We start from the raw sequence: 20,915 nt of genomic DNA on the forward strand, positions 1-20,915 counted from the left end.
ACCAAGTTCCCCAGCTGCTTTTAGATTAACTAGACAGACTCCCAACAGATCACTGATCAAACACATATGTACTTGTTAAAGAAATATCTCCTTCTTTTTCACCATCCTAACAAAGTAACATTTCACTTGTACCAGTTGTGATTTACCTAACAGCATACCAATTTTTCCAAATCAAGTATAATCTAGATCAAGACTTCTGGAATTAGTATAAAGACAGCCAATATTTTCAGCTTAAGGAGCTACTATGCTGTCAGGTCTAGATAAGCTTATTGTTCACCAGGGTTTTATATGCTACTGGGTTTCCCTTTATTAAGGCTTACTGGTCACCTTTTGTCATTATTCCTTGTATAGGTCTCCTAGCTAGGTCAGCAAGACACTGTGCAGAGATGTTATTCCCCATTTTCTTAAACTGAGAAAGGACTACTCCTAGCCAGCAGGGAGTAGTTGACATAGTTTTGTCATATCATGTCACAAGGACATTAAAAGGTACAAGAGAGACACTGTAGATTCCAGCAACACTCTAGAACCTAGAAAGTTAATTTATTCTTACAGAAACAATATCACCAGCACACTATGCAAACTTAAGCATTAACTTATTCTTATGGCAAAGCGCTAGTTTTCTTCATGCATGTCAAACACAATTTTCAGATTTGCCAGTTCCCAACAGGCTTCCTTGGAGGGTATCAGTGTTCATTTCCTAAATTGCCTCAAGTTTATACCGAAGAGAATATTGTAGAAGAACCTGATCTCAAATACCCACATAAACTTTTCAAAAGTGAAAACATTTTCAGATGTATATGCATAAATTTCTTTCTCAAAATGTATTAATTACTGCAGAGTAACTTAAAACATCACCTGTTTTTATGATGTAAGTGTCATCAGGCAGAGACTCTGTGTTGTTAAATTTAATAGCTTGTTGTAATTTTATCGTTCTGATACTTCAATATATTGCAATAACGTGTTTAATTGAAGTCTTTTCACCCATTTTAGGAACTCCATTAGCATTTACGCATTCTCCCAGCCCCATGTTCATTACCGACCTAAAGAACACTGTCACAGTCAGATCCTCAAGACAAGTCCCACAAGTCCACTGCATTTCTCTGCATCCTCTGCATTATAGCATGGTGTCAGTAGAAGCAGCCCAAAAGATAAAGACACTGGAGACCCTAATTGGAACAGATCCAGGTAAAAACAGAATCTCTCTTCCTTTAATGGTTTTGTTATGAGGTAGATATGACCTATCCTGCTTGGTTTGAGATATTGATGAAGTTCAAGAGCACAGCAAGAATCTAAAAGCAATTTAAAGATTTTAATATTTCTTTGTGGAATACAGTGAGTTAATATTACTACGTCTTAATTTTTCTGTTACTGTGCCTAATGTGAGAGTCTGACCAAAACCACTCAATCTTGTGGATAAAGGAATATGTGATCTTGATGACTGAATACTCACAAAGCACACAGAAGCATCAAAGTTTGTAGCAGACTGGAGAGACCAAAAGGAATAAGAACTGTCACTGAATAAAACTGAAATTGGTATGTAAAGTACAGGGCAACTCAGCATGCTGGTAACAGCTACACAGGTATTCACTGTTGAGGAAATGGCACGTTTCTTTACATATGCTCCTACCAGAGAATTCTAGTAGTTGCATGTGCTTTTCAAACACTCCTCTCTGATGGGTGGAATTACATCAAGCTCTGCTAACATATTCATCACTGAGGTGTTGTGTGTTGGACCAAAGCAACCTGATCACCACAGGAGGTTCAAGTAGGGCTGCATGTGTGCACAAAGAAGATGAGAGGGAAATAAAGGCAAAGTGAATAGCACAACCATTACTAAAAGAAGCACGGGATTAGTCCCCTCTGTCTGCTGTACATTCTGATCTCAGTTTCCCATAAATGTTCTGAAATTCTCTGTAGGCAGTAGTGGAAAACGGCTTACACCCAGCTCTCCCAAGCTCTGGGTTTGGGCTGTGTGCATGTGTTTGGGTCTGTTTATTTTTACTCACAAGGCCTCTCCTTTTCCCACTCCTTGGAGTTCAGCTTGGCACAATGCCATGCTCTGCGAAACACAGGACCTAACTTAAGAGTTGGCTCATTTTATTGCTAAAGGAGAGTACAGTTCTCAGAGACTAATATTCCATGCTTCTGTTAGTTTTGTTCAGAGCTTTTTTTCTGTGTCCACTATCTGTATATCACTTGCATGTTAGGTAGGGGGAACAGACAGAGGAATAGCAAAGGGTAAAATGAGGACAAAAAGATAAAAGTGCAGGGGGAAGGTGAGAAAGATGAAGATATGAGGAGGCTAGAAAACAATAGCGAGGACCTACCTTTCCCTATCATCCATGAACATTCCTGCACTGTCAGCTTGTGTTTCTGAGTGCCAGGGAAGGGCAAGGGGATAGGAAGCATTTGAACAATGGAAGACATACGCTGATAACACAGCATTGCCTCTTCAGGAACCGACCCACAAGAAGAGACATCTGTTAATATTCACCATCAGGTAACATGGTTCTCTACTACATGAAGTGTTACAAGATCTTTTAGCAATCACCTGGGTACTACTGTATTGAGTTTTTAAAGTCCCCTGGTAACTTACAATGTCTCTGAAACCTCACTTCTGTAGTTCATCATTTCATTAAGTGGAATTTATTTGGGAAGCAGCACTTCCCTAAGGGAATAGAGTTAAAAAGAATCCAAGGACCAGCCTGCTCATCTGAAATCTGCATCAAAACTTCTTAGATCTGGGATGCTTGAGTTGCAATCTACCTTCAGTGGCTAAACATGGTCTAGCATGCCTGTCACCACAAATGAGAGGAAAGCAAAGGGCCAAAGGAAAGGAAACACTAAGCAATAATTGCACAGAAAAAGAAAAAGCTATTTACACTAATACCTAGAGATGCTAGATACAGTAATTTTCAAAAGCCAGTTAGCTGAAATTCTTAACCCGGAAGCACAGCCCATTATCTTCATTACTCATATCCTACGCCTTCCTAGGCTTCCTGAGGAAATTGCCCCAATTCCTGCCTTGATCAGAGGTTTTTCTTTCTCTCTTTTTTTTTTTTTTAAGACCCGTTTTATGTCACTAAAGTATGCAGGTTTACCTACACAGAATCTTTGAAAGGAGAACAATATATTGAAGTGTACTGCTCTCTTTAAAAACACTTTTTAGGAGACCGGGGTATAATTCATCTACACTGCCCAGACGAGCTGCTGAAGGCTTCCCTGTCCCTCTCCCATGCTCGGTCAGTGCTGATAACAACTGGATTTCCTACCCACTTCACTTATGATCCACCAGAAGAGAACGACGGGCCCCCGGGAGCCCTCGCTGTTGCAGCTATGCTACAGGCCTTGGAGAAAGAGGTTGCCATAGTAACAGATCAGAGAGCCATGAATCTGAATAAAAAGATTATTGAAGAGGCTGTTCAACTAGGTAAGACACGTGTTTGTTCAGTTTTTATCTTGCCAATTTGAGACAAGTTTTGCTTCAGTTAATCTCATTGTCACTTATTACAGGATTTATTTTTTTTTCTCCAGAGAATGAACTAGAGTTCATCTTTTAAGCTCTGATCAGTGTTGCTATGATGACATTCTGTTAAACCTAGCTGGCATCAAGTTAATGCTCACATGTCTGGGTACTGATTCTGGATTAGCTGTTTGCGATGAATTCTGGATGTCTGTTCTTATTCTTGTAGGCCTGTTTTCTATCTCAAGGTCCCATTTACTAGCACTAGCAACCAAACAAATTTAATTTAAGGATGCAGCAACCTTATCAAGACCTATGTAAAAACATTGAGTCCTTACTATTCCAACTGTTTTGCTTGCTTTTTTTCTCCTTAAAAAAAAAAAAAGTTCCTCAAACACATCTCAAAAAAAAAAAAAAAAACACAAAAAAACCAAACCACACAACAAAAAACCAACAACATAGCATCTGAATTGTATTTTGTTTTGTTTTCCTGTAGGAGTCCTGAAGAGACCTGTCCCTCTATTAAGTTATCAAAAGGAAAGTGATGATTCAGCTTTAATGTTTTTGTGTGAGAATGGGAATCCTGAAAGACCTAGGTATGTGTATTCAGTTTTTGAGAACAGGTCACAGCTCTACTATGTGAAGTTATAATAAAAATAATGACCATGATCTAAGAAGGTGTAATGGCTACAAGTGCATCCTTGAGACTTGGAATGAACAGAACAAACTTCAAAGCGAAACATTGGTATTGGAGCGCACAGAGTACAGAGTTCCATGTTGTTCTGCAATTATGCATTTCTGGAGTACAAAAAAAAGAAACAGTACTTCATAAATCAATAGCTGTTTTCCTCTGAAAAATTTCTAAGAGCTTTTCAGCTGTTATTCCATAGATGTAGATATGTACACACACAAAATTTATTGTTTTACCAGTTTTTAAATCAGCGAGAAAATTAGAAAGGAGAAGTATTATGTCAGAGTCAATGAAAGCTAGGAAAAGAGCTGTGTAGCGTGTTCACTTTCTAGAGCTTTGGTTCACGTCTGACAACTGGGTAATCTGATCTGATTTAATGAAACGTCGTGTGTTTGTAATAGTGTGGAAGTGAACATCCTATTATCTTTAGGCAGCCAAAGCCAAAATTGCAAATGTATGCATGCACTTCTCAATATTGATTTGAGCTCTTTGCATAGTCAATGTTGAGTATACAACATTGGCCAAAAATTCAGATTTATACAAAGTATGTGATGAGGCTTAATGCACTGGAGAATTTGCTAAGTAGATGTACACACATTTTGTTACTTAACAGGCAGCTTACATTTCCTTTAATTAGGCATACATTGCTCATTTTTAGTGATCTTCCTTGTAAAGCATTTTAATGTCATTGCTTTCAGTTTGTTCTCTAATGAAAAGATATTTCACTTTGGTATTTGCTTCATCAACTTATTCAATTCCCATTTCTTTCCACAAGTTAGTGTATGCTATATTTATGTGCATGATACTATCTTCATTTTTATGTATTGCTTTAAAAGTGTGGTTTATAGCTATGCATAATATAATTATAGCCAGTTTCTGTTTCAGCTGATCCCACAGTTCCCAAAAGCTCAAGTGTTTAAAGTAGACTAACCTACTTAAGATCTCTGCAGTCACTGTAGATGCCTACCCACAAAAACATAGAGTAATTCAGCAGAATTAGTAACCTCTTGGCAGCAAAACCGGAGAAAGAGAAGCAAAATAACTCAATTCTAACATACAGTGGCAGAACTGAGTGCTAGAATTCTGCTTAAAATGTAGGACATCTGCAGTACATCTGTCTACTTTCATAAATAACAAAATAGCCATAGACTTAGAGAAAAATTCCCCAAAGCAAAAAACTCCCTAACTGGAAACAAATGAACATTTGTTAAGCAATGTACTTTAAGTAGATACTATATTTACATTAACAAGGATTTGAATGTTCATTAATTTGCTGCATTTTTGTTTTCTTTGAAAACACAGAGACATACTAGTCTTACAAGATATTGTGTATTTTAATATGAAACAGAGCAAGGCCAGATGGCTGACCCAAAGGATTGCTGGTTAGAAGGATTTGAGAAACTTCTCAATGTCTTGGTGACAAATGTAGTTTGAGGCAGTTGCATTAAAGCTATAAGGAAACTAGACTAACCTTTGAAAATAAACTGTAGAGAATTACAATCAGAGATAATGAAACAGCATCTGTGTTTTACCTTGAATCCCAGATGGTCAAAAAGCAGAACCCAGCACAACAGAAGCAGCAGCCAACAGAAGAGTTCACTGTGTCAGGATCACAGCTTTGACTCTCTTTTTCCACTTGTCTCTAACCAGATTTGATCACCTGATAGCAATCGAGCGTGCTGGGCGTGCTGCTGATGGCAATTATTACAATGCCAGGAAAGCTAACATTAAACATCTGGTGGATCCCATCGATGAGCTATTTTTAGCTGCACAAACCATTCCAGGAGTCAGAACAACAGGTATGTGTGAGTTTGTGTGATGCTCTCAGAAGCAAGAGAAGCGTAAACCAAGAACTCTTATTGGAAGTGAAGGGGAGCAGGAGGCAGGTGTTGAAGAGCCACGTGTGGGCTACAGCTGCTTGTTGTGGTTGAATTTAGAAACTGTTGGTAGAGAAATTGTAGAGGTTTCTATTGAAGAATTCTCACAACCAAAAAAATGAAGGAGTTGATTTCATATGTATTTAAGGACAAAAAAGCAAGCCCAGATGTGTGTAATTTTTATACATCAGTGTGCATACATGTTTCTCTAAATATAGTTTTTGATACTGATTTTTTTCTGTATTCTGTGTATGAAAGGCATCCTAGACAGCAAATGACTACTGAATGGAAACATTACATATTAAAATATTAGTGTTATTTCTATGATTGTTAAACCTGTGTTGAAAGAGCAGTATGGACAGAATCTTGGTTTATATTGCCTTTCAGCAGTACATTCTTTTAAGTGGGATTGCAAATTTCCACATATTATAATAGTGCCTTCCCTAACAAAATATACATATACAATTATAATCTTTAAAGGAGTATGTTGTCCTTCCTGCCAAGCCTACATTAGCATTGACTTAGTACTAACATTAGACAATAAGAGTGCTTTTATCAACGCAGTGCTCCTCTCGTTTGTTAATAGTCCTTTTTCTCCTGAAAATTGACTTGTATCTGGTTTCAAAAGAATATGCTATAGATCAAGGATTTCCCTATATATATATATATAAAGTGTTGTGCAACATCCTTGTACAATCAAATGCTTTGTGCTACACTGTGTGGCCCAAAACAGAGCTAGGAGATATATAATCTGTATAAATATTAGAAACAAAATTAGAAATAAGTGCCCAGTCTGATTTCAGTCACATCAGAACTTGTCTGCTGATCTGGGTTTTTTACTTCTTGTAGTCCTGTGGATTCACTCCTAAGTATTACCAAAAGCACCAGAACCTTTACTTTTCAGTAACAATGGTTTTCAAATGTTTCCACAGAATTTCAAGACTTCCCGCAGAAATAACGTGTAATCTGATTTCACTGTATTGGAATCATTTAGAAGCTGTATAGCAGAAGAGTTCACTGGCAAATTTTGTTTATATTAGAACTTGCAGTACATTTTACTTAGATTTAATTCAAATTTTTGTCCTATTCCTAAGGAATAAGTTTCAACATTCAAAAAGCAGCACTCTAGATGGCACTCTGTTGGCAATCTCAGCAGAGAAGCCAAAGATTGTCTGAATAAGGATAGGAAAGGCTCTCTTTCATAAAGATGTTTAGAAAAATGCCTCAGAGCTTTACCTGCTGCAGTTAATTTCAATTATTTTATCTCTAATTTTAGACTGTTAATACAAGGACTTCATCTCTCCAGCTACTTATGTAATATCACATCCTGTTTCCTTTAATAAAAATACCCTCATCTTTTAAAATATTTCCCAGAGCAGTTCAAAGTATATTATTGATTTGGTGGAGTTTAGAGTGTTCTGCACACTGGGAATTTGAATCTGTTCAGCAGAATTTAGTTTGATTTAAACATTCTCTAAGTGTTCAAACATACTATGAAATGTCATTAATTAAAAATACCACGAGCTTGTGAATGAGAAAGAACCAGTGATCCAGATTCACTTTGTCCCACTGCTCTAAAGAGATGTCTGCATAGAATATGATTTAACAAGTCATAGGCTTCAAAAAACAATGAAGGTGTCTGCTCTGATCTCCTGTGGGATTTGAGTACATGGATGTTCTACACTGGAGAACTAATTGAGTGTCAATAGAAAAACAATGTGATTTTTCCTTACATTGTCTGTTACATAGTTAATGTTTCTCATTTTGCTTATTACGCTAAGTTTTTGTGTTTGTTTCTTTACTTTGATTACAATTTCTTGGGATAGCTGTTGGATTTTTCAAGGTATTTCTGCAAAGCCTAGCTTAACAAGGCACAAATCTGGGCTGTGGCCTTTGCGTCTTGTCTCTCATTACTGGTGATAATTTATTACTACTGGTTATGATAAAATTTTCCAGTAGTTCTATCTTTGATTTTCTTCATGGTCAGTTGGAATTTGGAGGCATGAGTCTAGTTCCAAAATAAAAGGCAAATATTGTACAGCACCCATTTAGGATGGACTACTTAAATAACATTATAAACAAGAAAAGGAGTCTAGAAAGAGCAAGTTTTCAGCCTTACAGAAGCCTTTATGTAGTGTGCTCTGTTGCAACAAGCGCTGGGTCAGTAAGTGGACAGCAGAAATATTAGAACATTTGTTACATGCTGATTAATTGATGTCAAGTTTTGCATTTAAAACAAGAGCTGTGTCTCGAAAAAAAAGAACAAAACAAAACAAAAACAAACCACCACCACCAACAAACCAAACTGATCTAGGAATTGGACCACGGACAAATAATGAACAATCCCTGTAATTGTATGGGTACTGATATTATAAAAAGTCATACAGTCAGCAGAAACCTTCAGGAATATACAAAATAAGGTGACAGGAAAGACTGAGGTAGGAAGGACTCGTTTTCCACGAAAGATTGAAATGAAAGCTGAAGAGATGTTACTGAAACCACATGCTATTTTTTTCAGCTGTCATACAATGACATGGTTATATGCTATTTATAGAGGAGCTAATGAAAAGCTTTCCAAAGTACTACATGAAAAAATGTGGTCACACTTGTTTCTCTTTCATATAAATGATTTTTTAGCGCAGAAGACTGACGTTTCCTGCATTTTTCATGAATGCAGTTTCAGAAAACAATGTAGTCAGTGAAAACTTGTGTGGAAGATCTGACAGAACTATTTTTCCCCTGCCTGGAAAGCGCTCAGCTCTTTAGGAGAAGCTATTCATCTTGTCTATTTTCAGACGTCTATATTTGAGACGTCTGCCTCGGGTGAGGTGAATGGAGTGTTTGAAGGGTCTGTTCCTCTCTGCTGACTTTCAAAGAAGTCCAGCTGACTGGATCATGGGTAGGTGGCTGCGTTTTGTCAGGTGAAACTCACTCTGGAAATGAACAGTAAAATGTAGGGCTCTGCCCACGTGTAGAGGAAGAACAAAAAGAGAAGGTGTGGGAAAATTTTTAGTGTGGTGTTCTTTTCCCTGCAGTGTAGTGCTGATGATGGGATCCATCCACAGCAGGCCATCTACTGGCTGCATAACTGTCCTGGGGACAGCGCTTCCACAAAGACAAGAAACAGCAAAGCAGGGCTGAGACAAAACACCCCAAGGCAATGGATTAGTATCATTCAGTTAAAGCAACTGTTGATGATCTTCAAAAGGAGAGGAGTTCATTTTAGCCTTTTAATATAATATTGAGAGCAAAATTTCAGATTTTGAATAATCAAAATTTTGTGTGGATTCTTACAAAACAGTAGTAACTATCATATTTATATGATGATAGAGGCACCATGGTTATGTCATCACCTATTTGAAAAGTACCATCAACACACAGATTTTAGAAAGCACCATTAAATCTCAACACCAAAATAAATGTGAACAGCTTATTTAAGCAGATAAGAGAGTAGCTGTTTCATGGCAAATCCTTTTACATAAGTTATGTGTCACCCAGTTGTGCTCCCCTGGACTACTTAGACTTGAGGAGTTATATAAAAAATTGCCGCTAAGAAATAAATTTTCATTTCATTTAAAGAAGAAATTTGCTACAGACTTATGTGAGATACTTATGCAGTTACCAGAAGTGTTAATTTATCAGTTTTCAGAGCTTGAAGTGTAAATTATAAAGCCTGTAATTTCTCTCCTGTAACACATTCTATGTATTAGAGCACTGTCACATTTCAAATGCAAAGATGATACATTGCAGTGAAGACTTGGAGCTCTTAACTGTTCTGTTTCCCAGAGATTACCTAGTTTTTTTCTGTAAAATCTTCAAACTTGAGAAAGGGCCATTTAGACTATTAGGTGAAAGAGTAATGTTAATTTCCATTTAAATAAATGGATATTTTTCTGTGTGTGTGGTTTTTGCTTTTGTGTGGGTTTTTTTTGTTTGTTTGTTTTTTATAGTTGTTGTTTGTTTGGGCTTTTTTTACACATAGATAAGAGACTAAAGGTACTATCCAGATTTCATGAAAGCTACTAGTTTATGTCTTATCCTCATCTCCAGATCTCTAAATGACATCTAGCAGTTTTATGTCCCAAACGTAGGGTTGCCTAGAATTTTCCTGAAATAAGTCCCATTGATTTTACTGAAATCACTGAGACATTTGTTTCCTTGACCAACAAAAATCCAGGCCGCACATCCTGAATATATGAACAAGCCAAAAAAAACACACACTAGCCATTTTTTTTTCATAAATTACTAGAAAAAATGAAAACAATAATAGTACACAGGGTTGGGCTCTTTGTACACTGTGGCATGATGATAGTGATATGTATAAAACAGATTGCCAGTGCAGTAAGTCCTACTTCTGCCAGAGTCCTTACATTTATTTTTGCTTATCTTTCTGCAATAATTGCTACTTTTAGTATCTTCTTTTAATTAAATCTTTTAACAAACCAAAGTCTTCTATGCTTGCTTTATTATAGAATCATAGACTAATTTCTCAGGTGTATTTTGGATTTGTTTTCTATATCTCCTTTCTCTACTGGTACTAATGTACTCATGATAATGCATTATATCAAAAACTCATTTAAGGCCTTCCATAAGTTAACTATCTTAATTCTGTCTGCAGTTCATGACCACTTGAGAATATTTGTTTCTTTTACCTGTGCCAGTACAGTATCTATTTCATAGATACACTTACATGTGATGCTTTCAGCTTCCATCTTCTGGTTTTAGACACTTTTGATTAAAAAGGATAAATCATCTTGTATGGAGCCATCAGCTTTCACAGAGACTCTGGGGAAAACACTGGCTGCTTTCTAAATGGATTGTTAGTCATATGCTGCGTTCATACTCATTTGGCCTTTTTCTCTTTTAATTAAGGTGTTGGAGATGGAGGAAATGAATTAGGAATGGGCAAAGTAAAAGATGCTGTAAAGAAGCACATAAAAAATGGAGATGTTGTAGCTTGTGATGTTGAAGCTGATTTTACTATTGTAGCTGGTAAGGGATTTTTGGAGGGTGGGGAAGGTGTTGATGTTTGAGAATGCAATTCACAAGAAAACGTGTGTCTTTCCAACCAATTTGTATTGACCCTTTTTTTGTATGACCAAGTCATCAGCAGCAAACAAATCTGTATTGTGTCTAATTTCTAAATAACTAAACAACTACAGTTCCAGTAGAAATGACTGAAAATTGAGGAAGTGCCATGAAGAAAGTGCATTTAATTGTCAATGATAGAGTAAATCCTGAATATTCTGGAAAAATCGTACCTTCAGTAATAACTGTCACACCCTGCAAAGGGAAGTGAGGCGGAGGTTTGGACACGTTTTAATGTAGAAAACTACATACACTAAGAGAACCTGCACTTATTTTATTTTATTTTTTTTAATTTTGCTATTCTGCATCTCTGGAAAAGGTACCAGGCAGCAGAGAGAACTTCTCAAAGCAAGTTTCAAATCTAATGCTCTCCAATACACTCTTGATAAAGAAACTGTCAAACAAGACTGGGTGGACTGATTTGATAACAGCATATAGAAAATGTCTGGATACTTATTATATTAGAATATATTTTTGTATGTAATACTGACACCAAGCACGCGTCATCAAGACACAAACAATCCATTTCACCATGGCTTTAAATCTTATGAAATTGCTGAACTCTTTTATCAGTCACTATTTGTGACCAAAAAGGGCTTCTCTGCAGTAGTACACCTGACCCGTGTGAAAATTTACCTGGTTTGGGATACTTTCTTAAAATCTTCTGCCTCTGTGTGCTTGAAAGCAAAAGGTACTGAGCTGTAGCACAGCTCCTCACGGTTCATGGACTTCATGTTCAGCCAAGTGGAATTGTGTTATAGACCACGCCCATCTGAGTTTTTGCTTTGTTGGGAAGACAAACCACAATCTAAGCTAGATGGAAACTTGCAGAAATTCAATCTGAAATGCTGTGGAAACATTTTAATATGTTAAGCAATTGTGAATTTCTGAAACAAGCATTTCAAAGTCATGTCAATATTTAATTCATATCCATGTTCTATTTTACCATCATGACATGAGACTCAGCTGTATGTGCTTAGTAACTTAAGTAGGTTGGGTGTTTTTGCGATAACTATTGTTGGTTTTTTTACAATTTTGTTTCCTGGTGTCACTGTTTTGCAGGAGTCTCTAACTGGGGAGGCTACGCCATTGCTTGTGCTCTGTATATTCTCAGCACTTGTGAAATACATGACCGCTATCTGAGGAAAGCTATTGGGTTTCCACAGTTATCAAAGAGGATGGTCTGGCAGTCAGCACTTCCATCAGTGACCAAGGTGATTTCTGTAGGGCCAGGGAGTTGTGACTTGCTCATGACATGTAGATGGAATCAGCCACCAGCCACTAAATCCTGCCTAGTGCAGTTCAATGGCTTTACCATCTTGTGGTCTTTTGGTGACTTCTGGGAATCAGTGGTAAATGAGCAGCAACACTGTACTTACAATACTCCGCAAAGGATTCAAGACAGATTGAACATAAAAATCCTCAAAAATGAATGTACTTGTGTGATGCGACTTTGAGCACAAGACAGTGATATGGTTTTATGGGCAGTGCAAGAAATCCTTGTATTGCAAATCAGTGATTAAAATTCCCTGTTCACTTCCTTAGCACCATTCATGATTTTATAGATCTCTGTTACATGCTCCTTCAGATGTCTGTCTTCCAAAATCAAAAGTCCTGATACAGAAGCCACTCCGTACTTCTGATCTTTGCACCTTGCTTCTCATCTTTCTACCTTTTCTAGTTGTGTTAGATCCTTTCCATAATTAGTTTTGAATGTTTCTAAATTAAAGTTGGAGAAAGACTGTGGATGAATATTTTTAAAGGTGTTTTCACTAATGCAGCCCTGAGCAGTGTGATATTCTGGGAATGCAAAGGTTTCAGACTGAGAAAAAATAAAATAACTGAGAAGGGTGAGAAATGACTGTGATCTGTGCTCATCCTGCTAAGCACATGGCCCTATTTTTAACTCCACGTTTCTTAAAAATAAAAACCCACTCAACAATCAAGTAAGGTTTGTTCCACCATATTTGTAGTAACTCAGGAACTTCAAACTTCAGTTTTATTGGCAAAATAGCTCTATAAAGACCTGGACAAAACTGGCGAGTTTGTGACCTCCAAGAACGCTAAGGAAAATGTAATCCATCTACCACAGATACTGCCCACAACAGCGGAATATTTCTCCTGAGGTGACAGCATGTTCTGCATGGATTTCTAACAAAGCACCTCTTAAGTATTTTAGAGTAGGTCTTTTTAAATTCTTGTTATTTTGATTTTTTTGTCTAAAGGTCATAAAACTGAAACTGATCTCAAGGTTTAGCATAGCCGTATAGTCAGACTTACTAGAGCATATGGCACCTTTCAGTGCAATCTTTGCCAAAAATAGATTAATCACTTTTCACTTTTCAATATTTTGTTTTGTTTTGCTTTTGTGTGTTTGTTTGGTTTGATTTTGGTTTTGTTTTGTTTTGTTTTGTTTCGTTTTCCAGTTACATCTACTGGTTTTGCCCTTTAAATTAATATATCCTAAAAACTGCTATGATCAAAATTCCTGGTAATGAGACACTGTAATTAAATGTGATGTCGTGTACAGGAAATCCTTCTCGTTTTTGTTTTACTAAGCTATACAGCTGGGAATATGGATAATGACCCAGTAATGGGCTAGTGAAAGTGCAATACTAACATCTGTTGAGACAGAATTAATGGAAAGAGTTTTGCAGAGGAGAGAAAATTACAAGAAGTCTGTCAAGAGAATATGATATCTTTAATTACAAGTCACATAGCAGTAAAAAGTGCAGAAGATTGAACACATTAGTGTTCACATACTCCATTAGTATAAAAAAAAAAATTCAGACCATTTATGTTTATATGACTACATTCTGCCCAATCCAGCCTCTTTTAGTGCTATCATAATTACCCTAGAAAGATGAAGGGCACCACCATGCATATTCAAATTGATGTTTGTAGTTGGAAAGAAGGCATCTGAAGGAATGCCTAAGTACCCAACAGCTTTCTTGTAATGTGTTTTATTTTTCTTCTAAAAATAGCGTTCCTTCCACAAAAACTATAGGTTGTAGTTACTAAATGAAGGTTTCCCCCTGGAACACAAAGGTTCTTTCTCTGCAGCCTCATGCTGAGGCTGGGTCAGGATGGAACCGCAGCAGAGCATGGAGCTGTGGAGCTCCCCATTCTCACTGACCGAGCACCAGGATTGTTCTACGTGCATGGATTAGCCTGGACACAAATTTTAATAAGAGATGCTGCAAAGTACTTGTTGCTTGTTGAGAACGTGATGAGCAAGAGACAATTTGATCTAAACAATCTTTACTTACTTTTCAGTTGTGCAGTTGAATCATGATTACGTTGGTTAATATAATATTGGTTGCATTTTTCAGATGTTTGTGGTACTTTAATACCAAAGTGACTGTAGGGAAATATATTAATTCAAGCATATCCAAACAGAGCTAATGCTTACTGTCAACTCTGCATTTCCTTGCATCTCAGAACCATATATCAGGCAGTTATTCCTTTACTGAACTCTTTATTAATGGTAAGAAATAAACTGTATAGTATTTATTTTCAAATTATGACCTATAAGAATATTAATTACTTTATAAATGAACAATATATAAAGATGTGACATTTGTTCTAGTATTCTCTATCAGCATTGTCATCCATAACTGAGGGTTTTTTTCCTTTAAAAAGCTCTTTTTCTATTAACTTGATTGTTTTTTCTGGTTACCCCACTCCCAACATAATTATTTACTAAAGAGATAACTGTGAGCAAATTGCATCACTTTACAGCTAAGGAAGTGTACTGTATATATTGCATGTTCCTTACAAATGAAAACAACCGCATTTGATGACAGAATTCAGTTTATCAGGCACAGTTACATAGTATTAAGCCAGCCGAGTCTTTCTTCCCCAGGTAAGCAGATGAGAGAGCTCTAACATAAATAATGTAGGAGAAACAAATCAAATAGAAATTACATTTTATGTATCCAGTTCAGGTGTTTTTTCTGTGACACAGGAGATCTAATTTGCCACTTTGCATATAACTACTCAGTGCTAAGAAAAACCTCTCTCATGCAGAAAGACCAGGTGCTTATATTTACATTCATAGATACGTACATTCATGTCATATAAGCTGATGTGTATATTTTGTAAACTACAAAGTAGCACTTTTTATGCTACCAGTGTAGCCAGATAATTTCCTTAAATAGCTGTATCATTGCTGTATTGTTACATGATGTCAGGACTGACGCTATGTAACTAGGCATATTTTTCCTTTAATAGAACACCAGTACCTCATTTAATCTTGTGGCAGCTAAGAACTGAGGTGTTTTACTAGGAAATAGAAAACATTTCATTATAAAGAGCATTCAGAAAGCAAGTTACCAAATCATAGTAAAGTCTCTGCTATGTGATCATGCAAGGTATGCTTTAATTCTTTCAGAAATGCTTATATTTGGGTCGTATACTGTATTATGCAAAATACAACCGTTTTGGGTCTAAATTCAGATCTAAAGCTATTGTACCTTTATGGTTTAGAAATCCCCAAAAACAAACAAACAAACAAACAACAAAAACCAACCAAACAAAAAAACAACCAAACACCAAAAAAAAAACCAAAAACAAACCAAAACACCAAACCTACAACTAACTTTTCATAAGGGAATATTAGTCATTTTAACTTGATAATTTTTTTCATCATTAATTTGTGTTCAAGAGATAAAGGACTTTGCTAGAGATTATTGTATAGGAATATCAAACAAGAAGTATTTAAACCAATAAAACTGTTTGTCAAGGACACCGGTAGGGCTGTTTCAGTAGCAGTTTTGATCAAAGCAGGTCTCACACAAATGGAAAGAGAACAGTAGACCAAGGACCAAGGAAGGCATTCCTAGCGGAGAAAAGGAAGAAAAAAATAAGTATATGAATATTTCCAGGTCTTATGTAAATTACCACAGGTTTGGGGCAAGGGGAAGCCCAGATGTGACTCGGCTTTTGATTTTTCTTAGATTTTTATTAATGAAATTAGATAAATAAATTAAAGTTGTAGAACAATAGAAAGAGTTTTACTGTGTACATTTCATGTCAAATGAAAAGCAAAGCACTTTATACTAGACATATGTCCCTTTGAAACCAGGTCTTCTAGTTTCTTTGCTCATAGACCTGGTGTTTTTTTCAGAGCTGATTTATCCCATCTTTTCATCCTGTAATGCTAACTGGCCCATAGCTCACAACTGAGGGTTTTGTTCCCTCTGTGCACTATAACAGCCCAGCTTGGAACATGCTTTGTTATCTGCTTGAGTTACTGTTATTTAAGAAAATAACTGTTATAAACATGAAATTGAGTTGCAGTTCTAAACAAAGTATACAATATTTCAGAGAATCCCAAGGAAGTACATTTTAGGATTTTCTTTTTCCCCCCATCCCTTTCCTAACTGGCCAGAAAGCTCATAAAATCAATAGGAAAAAAAAAAAAAAAAAAAAGAGCGCAGAAGGCCGGCAGAGCTCACAGAAGATATAGGAAATTGACTGTCCAACCCATTCAGGTACCCTCTGTTACCTTTTTTCCTGATGCACCCTCTTTCCCTTGGGTTAATTTTCTTTAAAAATGCATCTGCAGCCAGCTGCTACACTGGGAAAACCACAGGTAGGTTCTTGAGATGCTTTGGGTGGAGGTTCACTCTGATTCTGATTTGTGCAATATAGAAACTTGAAACCAGGCAAAAAAGGATTCATGTTTCTGAATTGACACAAATGTGCTGTTTGAGGGAGTGTGGAGAACAGTGATATCATTCAGTAGCTAAGTAGCAGCCAAGAATACAAGCCTTTTGATACTCTCTGTGTTCCAGACACCACACACACCCTTTGGGACAGGAAAACAAAAGGGTGTTAGCAAATTGCTGTCAAAATAAATACAAAGGATGTGGTCAGTCTCTCCTAGAATTAAAAGTTCTTGACGAATGCTCTTGTCTGACTCAGGATTTTAATTTTATTCTACTTCTTGTGTTTTTAAGGAAGAAAAGCTTCTGAAAACACTTGTGCAGCATGGGGTCCGCAGTGGAAAAACTGCCAGTCTAGAAATGGAAGTAGATGGGCTGCCCTTCTACACCACCCACTCGCTTCTGATTGAAAAGCTCCTGCAAGAAGTGCAGCAGTGACTGTGCCCGTGATTTCTGTATCAAGAGTTGCTCCCATGTAATTTCGTTATTCCCTGGGCTCTCATAAGGTCTAAAAGATCAGAAAAAGATGACTTTTCATCTCTGGTGTCTTGGCTGCACATGACCTTTAATTGTTACCTTTACAAGATCTCTGAATTGAGAGGGGGATATCATTGTGGTGATTTGGTCTGCCTTTCTTTTCTGTAATTTTATAATGAATAATGGATATTAAATGATATTATATACTAAGAGGTGATCTGGCTTTTACAAAGAAAGCTTGTCATTAAAAGGCAATATTATCGCACTGCTGTTCCTGTTTTACTAACCTCATAACTGCAACAGGAAGTAACTCTTGCAGCAACTCAGATTTAAAAATACCTTGTGGTGGGGAAAGCAGCTGCAGTGGAGTGGGGAGGTTCAAAACAAACTACCCCAGTGTTACAGCAGTGAAAGTTGTTAAATATAGCTCCCATGCACATGTCCTGGAGCCCCTCCAATGCTGCCGTCTGATGGTGGTGGAGAGTTTGTGAAGTGTGAGGAGATAAGGGGAGAACTCTAAATGAGCTCATGAAATGCAGGGCGGCGTTGCAGACGTCCCATGTAAAGGGTGGGCTGTACCAGTTGCCACCTTACTACTAGTAGTTTGTCATTTATCTATATTTTGTCCTTTTCTGGGTAATACAGAAAAGTTGGAGACACTTCAGGGTATCCTGTTGTTAAGAATAAATGAGTTAAATACGTAAATAATGATTAAAAAATCATGCTTAGAAATTAAAGCATTAGAAATTAAAAATAATTTTCATTCAATATGGAATAAAATTATGGAAATGAACATTTAGATGAATTCCAGTTACAGAAACTCAGCTCCTGACGAGACTAAGTGAATCAAAATTCAATTATATCTCAAAGGCCTTCTCATGCTGAACAAGTACATGACAACTGGTTGTGAATTGTGCCTGACTTCTGTCATTTAAAGCTGTGATTTTGCTTTAACTTCAGATGAGCGTAAGGGCTGAAGTTCTGTTGGTTATCAGCCCCGGCAGCAGAGAGGTCAGGGTATGTGTGTCACTGGTGTGAACTGGTGCTTTACGTGCCATAAAATGGTGACAACGGTACAGAAGGTAAGCATCAAACCATTGTGTTTAACAGGATGAGAATGGCAGTTGTGTTTAGCCACTGCTTTTTGCAATGGACAGCCGACTTCCAGCAGCAACACCTTGTGCCTTCTTTTCTTTCTGGCAGGTGACTTTTATTTTCCTTCTCCTATGCAAAACAAACACATAACTTTTTGAGAATGAGAAAAATCAGTTTGTACTACAAACATCAGCATACTTTGAACAGTAATCTTCTGAAGTTCTTGAGGATACACAGCTTTTGAAGACTTAAAACAGCCAAACATGTGTGAAAGAAATCTTAATGACAGACTTGCTGTGAGACATTTGGATTCACCAGAGCTCCCAATGTCTATTTTACAGATCAGTCATTTTTTTTAGATTGGTTTTATTTAAAGCCTTCTTGAAGGATGTTGCAGTTAAACTATCTTTGAACTTCACAATTAGAAAATGGCTCCTTTAGAAGTCTCCAGACTACAACTATTAAGTAGAATATATGAATGCTTGAGGTTTTTGCCAATGCCGGTAACCCTGCAGCACAGTGTATGTTCACTGCTACACAGAGCCCACAAATGAAGTTGCCATCATTTAAAAATGTCTGTTTGGGAGAAGAAGCAGCTGATTTCTTTCTCTGTGCATCATGTGCTCAGTAGCTTACTGGCACATTACATTAATACATGCAATGTATATTATTCTTTCCAAACACTAACTTCTGTCGAAAAAATCCACCTTAATTTAGAACACTTTTGCTCCCTTTTCCACAAAATACATGTTTTTAACAGATTTAATTAAGAAATAGAAAATGTAGTAATTTATTTGTCTTTTCCCCTGATGTGTGTTTCTAAAATTCCTTTTCCTATGCAGTCCCAAGTGCTGTATTTAATCCGATAGCCATATGTAAGGTATCTCTAGCAGTCACAGTAGGACCCGTGAGTGACTGTGTTCTGGCTGAGACAGGAAGAAAAGCTCTGGGTGAGAGTTACCTTCCTCCCATATTGGTTACAGTTCTGCAGCTTGAGCCTAAGAGTTACCACAGGGAAGGGAAAGGGAAAGGGAAAGGGAAAGGGAAAGGGAAAGGGAAAGGGAAAGGGAAAGGGAAAAGGAAAGGGAAAGGGAGGAGAGGGAAAGGGAGAGGGAGGAGAGGGAAAGGGAGAGGGAGGAGAGGGAAAGGGAGAGGGAGGAGAGGGAAGGGAAAGGGAAAGGGAAAGGGAAAGGGAAAAGGAAAGGGAAAGGGAGGAGAGGGAAAGGGAAAGGGAGGAGAGGGAAAGGGAAAGGGAGGAGAGGGAAAGGGAAAGGGAAAGGGAAAGGGAAAGGGAAAGGGAAAGGGAAAGGGAAAGGGAGGAGAGGGAAAGGGAAAGGGAGGAGAGGGAAAGGGAAAGGGAGGAGAGGGAAAGGGAAAGGGAGGAGAGGGAAAGGGAGGAGAGGGAAAGGGAAAGGGAAAGGGAAAGGGAAAGGGAAAGGGAAAGGGAAAGGGAAAGGGAAAGGGAAAGGGAGGAGAGGGAAAGGGAAGGAAAAAGGGAAGGGGAGGGGAGGGGAGGGGAGGGGAGGGGAGGGGAGGGGAGGGGAGGGGAGGGGAGGGGAGGGGAGGGGAGGGGAGGGGAGGGGAGGGGAGGGGAGGGGAGGGGAGGGGAGGGGAGGGGAGGGGAGGGGAGGGGAGGGGATCTCCCCCTTCTCCTGCGGGTCAGCAGGGTAACTGTTGAGAACTGCAGCAGAATGCTGGGCTCTGTGACACAGGTTTCCATCTGATGTCACACTGCAGCAGCTGACCAAGAGCTGACCACATCAAAGCACCAACTCAAATATGCCTTAATCCCTCAGATGACAATTTGCTGTAATACGGCACGGTCTGCATTCCAGCTGTCTAATTTAAACAACATGGGTAACTGTAAAGTAGTAAAACATAAACAGGACAACAAATATTTCATCCTAGAACAAATCACGTGTGTGTTCTACAGCCTGCCAAGGTCATGGGAGGCCAAGTAGTTGGCTCAGTCCTTGACAACACACAAGCATTCTGGCAGCCGGGCGTCACTGCCTCATCACCTCCTTGGTACAGGCAGGAGATTAGAAGAAAGATTAAGAGAAAGTAAAGCTAAACAGCACTAATAGTCAGAAGAAAAAGTACACGTATGAAGTAATTAATCCAGCTTGGTGAGTAGTCTAAGCATAAAGAAATGTAAAATCATTAAACAAACCAAACGTTAAGCTAAGCAAACCTAATCCCTGCCTGGGAGTGCAGACATGAATCCTTTCTGCAAGAGGAGGGAGGAGAGGATCTGTATGTAGTCTGCCTAACCCTATCGGACCATAAGATAGTTATTTCAAACACAGAGTGAACAAATATTGGAAGAAAACAATAAAAACATTTTTTAATAAACACATTTTTAAAAGTTCTGCACTTTCAAGGTGCTTTCTGGAAAACTCTTAGAATATATTGTCTTTTAGAAACTGATGACAAGTAAAGCTGTGTGACAGTGACATACTTCAGCCACCAGGAGTAGACCATCTGTCTAGAGAACCTTTTGACATTTAAGAAAAAAGGAAGAAGAGAAAAGAAAGAAGAGAAAAGAAACAAGG

At 37.8% G+C, this 20,915-nt stretch overlaps 1 protein-coding gene across 7 annotated transcripts in view; it reads left to right on the top strand.

Moving 5' to 3' along the window:
- The window catches only part of DGLUCY (D-glutamate cyclase), a 50,589-nt gene extending 33,059 nt beyond the window's left edge, over nucleotides 1-17,530 (top strand). For 6 of the 7 annotated variants that reach the window (XM_065838843.2, XM_071809563.1, XM_071809560.1 and 3 more), the window contains 7 exons: nucleotides 991-1,185; nucleotides 3,170-3,430; nucleotides 3,960-4,059; nucleotides 5,805-5,953; nucleotides 10,904-11,023; nucleotides 12,182-12,333; nucleotides 17,083-17,530. In XM_065838843.2, the coding sequence (XP_065694915.1) occupies nucleotides 991-1,185; nucleotides 3,170-3,430; nucleotides 3,960-4,059; nucleotides 5,805-5,953; nucleotides 10,904-11,023; nucleotides 12,182-12,333; nucleotides 17,083-17,226 (1,121 nt within the window). In that variant the 3' untranslated portion in view covers nucleotides 17,227-17,530. The remainder of the gene's footprint in view (nucleotides 1-990; nucleotides 1,186-3,169; nucleotides 3,431-3,959; nucleotides 4,060-5,804; nucleotides 5,954-10,903; nucleotides 11,024-12,181; nucleotides 12,334-17,082) is intronic. The other variant, XM_065838847.2, reaches the window with a different exon arrangement.
- The last annotated feature ends 3,385 nt before the right edge of the window (nucleotides 17,531-20,915 follow it).

The sequence above is a fragment of the Patagioenas fasciata genome, chromosome 5 (assembly GCF_037038585.1).
Source record: "Patagioenas fasciata isolate bPatFas1 chromosome 5, bPatFas1.hap1, whole genome shotgun sequence".
Lineage (NCBI taxonomy): Eukaryota > Metazoa > Chordata > Aves > Columbiformes > Columbidae > Patagioenas > Patagioenas fasciata.